This window comes from Pecten maximus, chromosome 7 (assembly GCF_902652985.1).
Source record: "Pecten maximus chromosome 7, xPecMax1.1, whole genome shotgun sequence".
In the NCBI taxonomy this organism is placed as follows: domain Eukaryota; kingdom Metazoa; phylum Mollusca; class Bivalvia; order Pectinida; family Pectinidae; genus Pecten; species Pecten maximus.
Genome location: NC_047021.1, coordinates 8,924,903 through 8,930,198, shown reverse-complemented (window position 1 = coordinate 8,930,198; position 5,296 = coordinate 8,924,903). Strand labels below are relative to the sequence as shown.

At 58.1% G+C, this 5,296-nt stretch overlaps 2 protein-coding genes across 2 annotated transcripts; both read right to left on the bottom strand.

The window, feature by feature from the left end:
* Positions 1-1,979: 1,979 nt before the first annotated feature.
* Positions 1,980-2,582, bottom strand: LOC117331038 (mucin-7-like). Its single transcript, XM_033889630.1, has one exon. The coding sequence runs from the start codon at positions 2,580-2,582 to the stop codon at positions 1,980-1,982; it is 603 nt and encodes a 200-aa protein (XP_033745521.1).
* A 1,268-nt stretch (positions 2,583-3,850) lies between these two features.
* On the bottom strand, positions 3,851-5,083 carry LOC117331037 (proline-rich receptor-like protein kinase PERK2). The gene is made up of 2 exons (XM_033889629.1): positions 4,684-5,083; positions 3,851-4,551 (listed from the first exon to the last, which is right to left on the bottom strand). Exons 1-2 carry the CDS (start codon positions 5,081-5,083, stop codon positions 3,851-3,853), a joined length of 1,101 nt encoding a protein of 366 aa, XP_033745520.1.
* Between the last annotated feature and the right edge of the window lie 213 nt (positions 5,084-5,296).

Here is a 5,296-nt window from a genome sequence, read left to right as displayed (position 1 = left end):
TTCCCGAGATAAGCTTAGTATATAGTTACATTGCATCCGAAGGGGACAGGAGGGGACAGAACAGGGCAGGACGGGACGGGACGGGACGGGACGGGACGGACATTTTCTGTAGGCTAAGATACCGCGTACATGTACGATACCAATATTTTACCAGTATGTAGCCTATGTACAAGTATGATACCAATATTTCACCAGTTTATGTAGCCTAAGATAGCACAGTAAAACCAAAGCAATAATTACCATACTCGACATTTTCTGTAGGCTAAGATACCACGTACATGTATGATACCAATATTTTACCAGTATGTAGCCTATGTACATGTATGATACCAATATTTCACCAGTATGTAGCCTATGTACATGTATGATACCAATATTTCACCATTATGTAGCCTTAGATACCACGTACATGTATGATACCAATATTTTACCAGTATGTAGCCTATGTACATGTATGATACCAATATTTCACCAGTATGTAGCCTATGTACATGTATGACACCAATATTTCACCAGTTTATGTAGCCTAAGATAGCACAGGAAAACCAAAGAAATAATTACCATACTCGATTTTTATGTGTCCTCCACACTGATAAAGTTTTTTTCTAACTTGAAGATTATTGCTAGATTGAATTGACTGGTAAATGAGACAAAAGAATACTTTGGTAAAGTCTTTGTAATTATAAACTGGAGAAGGTGATTATAATTTACTTTTCACCTTTGAACTTAAAGAGTTAAGCAGATTTACAGGAGTTTGGGATGAGGTGTCTTGGCCCATTGATAATGCGGTTCAAAATCCAGTGCCTTGGGTCATCAGTACCCTAATACAATGTGGTTCACAGTCAGTACTTTGAGGTATTGGGGAGGGGGCAGTAACCTAATCAAGGTAGTTCACAGCCAGTACTTGGAGGTATTGGGGAGGGGGGAGTAACCTAATACAAGGTGGTTCTCAGCCACTCATACTGGGGTGATGGGAAGGGGGGGGGGGGGGGGGGGGGGGGGGGGGGGGGGGGGGGGGGGGGGGGGGGGGGGGGGGCAGCCCCTAGTTGGGAAGATGGGAGGGTTAGTTGACTGAACAACAGCCCAGAAATTTTGTTAGAATTGCTCCACTAAATCCTAATACTGGATTATCTCCCCCTAGTCTGCAACTTAGGGTCTGGTCCCTGATGGAGGTATTGGGGGGGGGGAGGTCTGTCCCTGCTGGAGGTGTTGGGAGGGAGGGCTGTCCCTGATGGAGGTGTTGGGAGGGAGAGCTGTCCCTGATGGAGGTGTTGGGAGGGAGGGCTGTCCCTGATGGAGGTGTTGGGAGGGAGGTCTGTCCCTGATGGAGGTGTTGGGAGGGAGAGCTGTCCCTGATGGAAGTGTTGGGAGGGAGGGCTGTCCCTGATGGAGGTGTTGGCAGGGAGGTCTGTCCCTGATGGAGGTGTTTGGAGGGAGAGCTGTCCCTGATGGAGGTGTTGGGGGGGAGGTCTGTCCCTGATGGAGGTGTTGGGAGGGAGAGCTGTCCCTGATGGAGGTGTGTGGGGGGGGGGGGGGGGGGGGGGGGGCTGTCCCTGATGGAGGTGTTGGGAGGGAGGGCTGTCCCTGATGGAGGTGTTGGGAGGAAGGGAGGTCTGTCCCTGATGGAGGTGTTGGGAGGGAGAGCTGTCTCTGATGGAGGTGTTGGGAGGGAGGGCTGTCCCTGATGGAGGTGTTGGGAGGGAGAGCTGTCCCTGATGGAGGTGTTGGGAGGGAGGGCTGTCTCTGATGGAGGTGTTTGGAGGGAGAGCTGTCTCTGATGGAGGTGTTGGGAAGGAGAGCTGTCTCTGATGGAGGTGTTGGGAGCGAGAGATGTCCCTGATGGAGGTGTTAGGAGGGAGGGCTGTCCCTGATGGAGGTGTTGGGGGGGGGGGGGGGGGGGGGGGGGGGTGGGGGGGGGGGGGGGGGAGGTCTGTCCCTGATGGAGGTGTTGGGAGGGAAAGCTGTCCCTGATGGAGGTGTTAGGAGGGAGAGCTGTCCCTGATGGAGGTGTTGGGGGGGGGGGGGGGGGGAGGTCTGTCCCTGATGTAGGTGTTGGGAGGGAAAGCTGTCCCTGATGGAGGTGTTAGGAGGGAGGGCTGTCCCTGATGGAGGTGTTGGGAGGGAGGTCTGTCCCTGATGGAGGTATTAGGAGGGAGGTTTGTCCCTGATGGAGGTGTTGGGAGGGAGGGAGAGCTGTCCCTGATGGAGGTGTTTGGAGGGAGAGCTGTCTCTGATGGAGGTGTTGGGAGGAAGGGAGGTCTGTCCCTGATGGAGGTGTTGGGAGGGAGAGCTGTCCCTGATGGAGGTGTTGGGAGGGAGAGCTGTCCCTGATGGAGGTGTTGGGAGGGAGGTCTGTCCCTGATGGAGGTGTTGGGAGGGAGAGCTGTCCCTGATGGAGGTGTTGGGAGGGAGAGCTGTCCCTGATGGAGGTGTTGGGAGGGAGAGCTGTCCCTGATGGAGGTGTTGGGAGGGAGAGCTGTCCCTGATGGAGGTGTTGGGAGGCAGAGCTGTCCCTGATGGAGGTGTTGGGAGGGAGAGCTGTCCCTGATGGAGGTGTTGGGAGGAAGGGAGGTCTGTCCCATTGAGGTGTTAGGAGGGAGAGCTGTCCCTGATGGAGGTGTTGGGAGGGAGAGCTGTCTCTGATGGAGGTGTTGAGAGGGAGGGAGGTATGTCCCTGATGGAGGTGTTCAGGGGAGGGGGAGATCTGTCCCTGATGGAGGTGTTGGGAGGGAGGGCTGTCCCTGATGGAGGTGTTGAGAGGGAGGGAGGTATGTCCCGGATGGAGGTGTTGGGGGGGGGGGGATCTGTCCCTGATGGAGGTGTTGGGAGGGAGGGCTGTCCCCGATGGAGGTGTTGGGAGGGAGGTCTGTCCCTGATGGAGGTGTTGGGAGGGAGGGCTGTCCCTGATGGAGGTGTTGGGAGGGAGGGCTGTCCCTGATGGAGGTGTTGGGAGGGAGGGTTGTCCCTGATGGAGGTGTTGGGGGGGAGGTCTGTCCCTGATGGAGGTGTTGGGAGGGGGGGGGGGGGGCTGTCCCTGATGGAGGTGTTGGGAGGGAGGGCTGTCCCTGATGGAGGTGTTGGGAGGAAGGGAGGTCTGTCCCTGATGGAGGTGTTGGGAGGGAGGTCTGTCCCTGATGGAGGTGTTGGGAGGGAGAGCTGTCTCTGATGGAGGTGTTGGGAGGGAGGGCTGTCCCTGATGGAGGTGTTGGGAGGGAGGGCTGTCTCTGATGGAGGTGTTTGGAGAGAGAGCTGTCTCTGATGGAGGTGTTGGGAAGGAGAGCTGTCTCTGATGGAGGTGTTGGGAGCGAGATATGTCCCTGATGGAGGTGTTAGGAGGGAGGGCTGTCCCTGATGGAGGTGTTGGGAAGGAGAGCTGTCCCTGATGGAGGTGTTGGGAGGGAGAGCTGTCCCTGATGGAGGTGTTGGGGGGGGGGGGGGGGGGGGGAGGGGGGGTGGGGGGGGGGGGGGTATGTCCCTGATGGAGGTGTTGGGAGGGAAAGCTGTCCCTGATGGAGGTGTTAGGAGGGAGAGCTGTCCCTGATGGAGGTGTTGGGGGGGGGGGGGGGGGGGGAGGGGGGAGGTCTGGTCCCTGATGTAGGTGTTGGGAGGGAAAGCTGTCCCTGATGGAGGTGTTAGGAGGGAGGGCTGTCCCTGATGGAGGGTGTTGGGAGGGAGGTCTGTCCCTGATGGAGGTGTTAGGAGGGAGGTCTGTCCCTGATGGAGGTGTTGGGAGGGAGGGAGGGCTGTCCCTGACGGAGTTGTTTGGAGGGAGAGCTGTCTCTGATGGAGGTGTTGGGAGAGCTGTCCCTGATGGAGGTGTTGGGAGGGAGGGCTGTCACTGATGGAGGTGTTAGGAGGGAGGTCTGTCCCTGATGGAGGTGTTGGGAGGGAGGGAGGGCTGTCCCTGATGGAGGTGTTTGGAGGGAGAGCTGTCCCTGATGGAGGTGTTGGGAGGAAGGGAGGTCTGTCCCTGATGGAGGTGTTGGGAGGGAGAGCTGTCCCTGATGGAGGTGTTGGGAGGGAGAGCTGTCCCTGATGGAGGTGTTGGAAGGGAGAGCTGTCCCTGATGGAGGTGTTGGGAGGGAGAGCTGTCCCTGATGGAGGTGTTGGGAGGGAGAGTTGTCCCTGATGGAGGTGTTAGGAGGGAGAGCTGTCCCTGATGGAGGTGTTGGGAGGGAGAGCTGTCTCTGATGGAGGTGTTGAGAGGGAGGGAGGTATGTCCCTGATGGAGGTGTTCAGGGGAGGGAGAGCTGTCCCTGATGGAGGTGTTGGGAGGGAGAGCTGTCCCTGATGGAGGTGTTGGGAGGGAGAGCTGTCCCTGATGGAGGTGTTGGGGGGAGGGGGAGATCTGTCCCTGATGGAGGTGTTGGGAGGGAGGGAGGTCTGTCCCATTGAGGTATTGGGAGGGAGAGCTGTCCCTGATGGAGGTGTTGGGAGGGAGAGCTGTCTCTGATGGAGGTGTTGAGAGGGAGGGAGGTATGTCCCTGATGGAGGTGTTGGGGGGAGGGGGAGATCTGTCCCTGATGAAGGTGTTGGGAGGGAGGGCTGTCCCTGATGGAGGTGTTGAGAGGGAGGGAGGTATGTCCCGGATAGAGGTGTTGGGGGGGGGGGGGGGGGGGGGGGGGGGGGGGGGGGGGGGGGGTGGGGGGATCTGTCCCTGATGGAGGTGTTGGGAGGGAGGGCTGTCCCTGATGGAGGCGTTGGGAGGGAGGTCTGTCCCTGATGGAGGTGTTGGGAGGGAGGGCTGTCCCTGATGGAGGTGTTGGGAGGGAGAGCTGTCCCTGATGGAGGTGTTGGGAGGGAGAGCTGTCCCTGATGGAGGTGTTGGGAGGGAGAGCTGTCCCTGATGGAGGTGTTGGGGGGAGGGGGAGATCTGTCCCTGATGGAGGTGTTGGGAGGGAGGGAGGTCTGTCCCATTGATGTGTTGGGAGGGAGAGCTGTCCCTGATGGAGGTGTTGGGAGGGAGAGCTGTCTCTGATGGAGGTGTTGAGGTGAGGGAGGGCTGTCTCTGATGGAGGTGTTGAGAGGGAGGGAGGTATGTCCCTGATGGAGGTGTTGGGGGGGAGGAGGGAGATCTGTCCATGATGGAGGTTATTGGTAGGGAGGGCTGTCCCTGATGGAGGTGTTGAGAGGGAGGGAGGGGGGGCTGTCTCTGATGGAGGTGTTGAGAGGGAGGGAGGTCTGTCCCTGATGGAGGTGTTCGGGGGGGGGATGGGGATACTGTCCCTGATGGGCACGGTGTTGGGGGGGAGGGAGGAGCTGTCCCTGATGGAGGTGTTGGGAGGGAGGTCCTGTC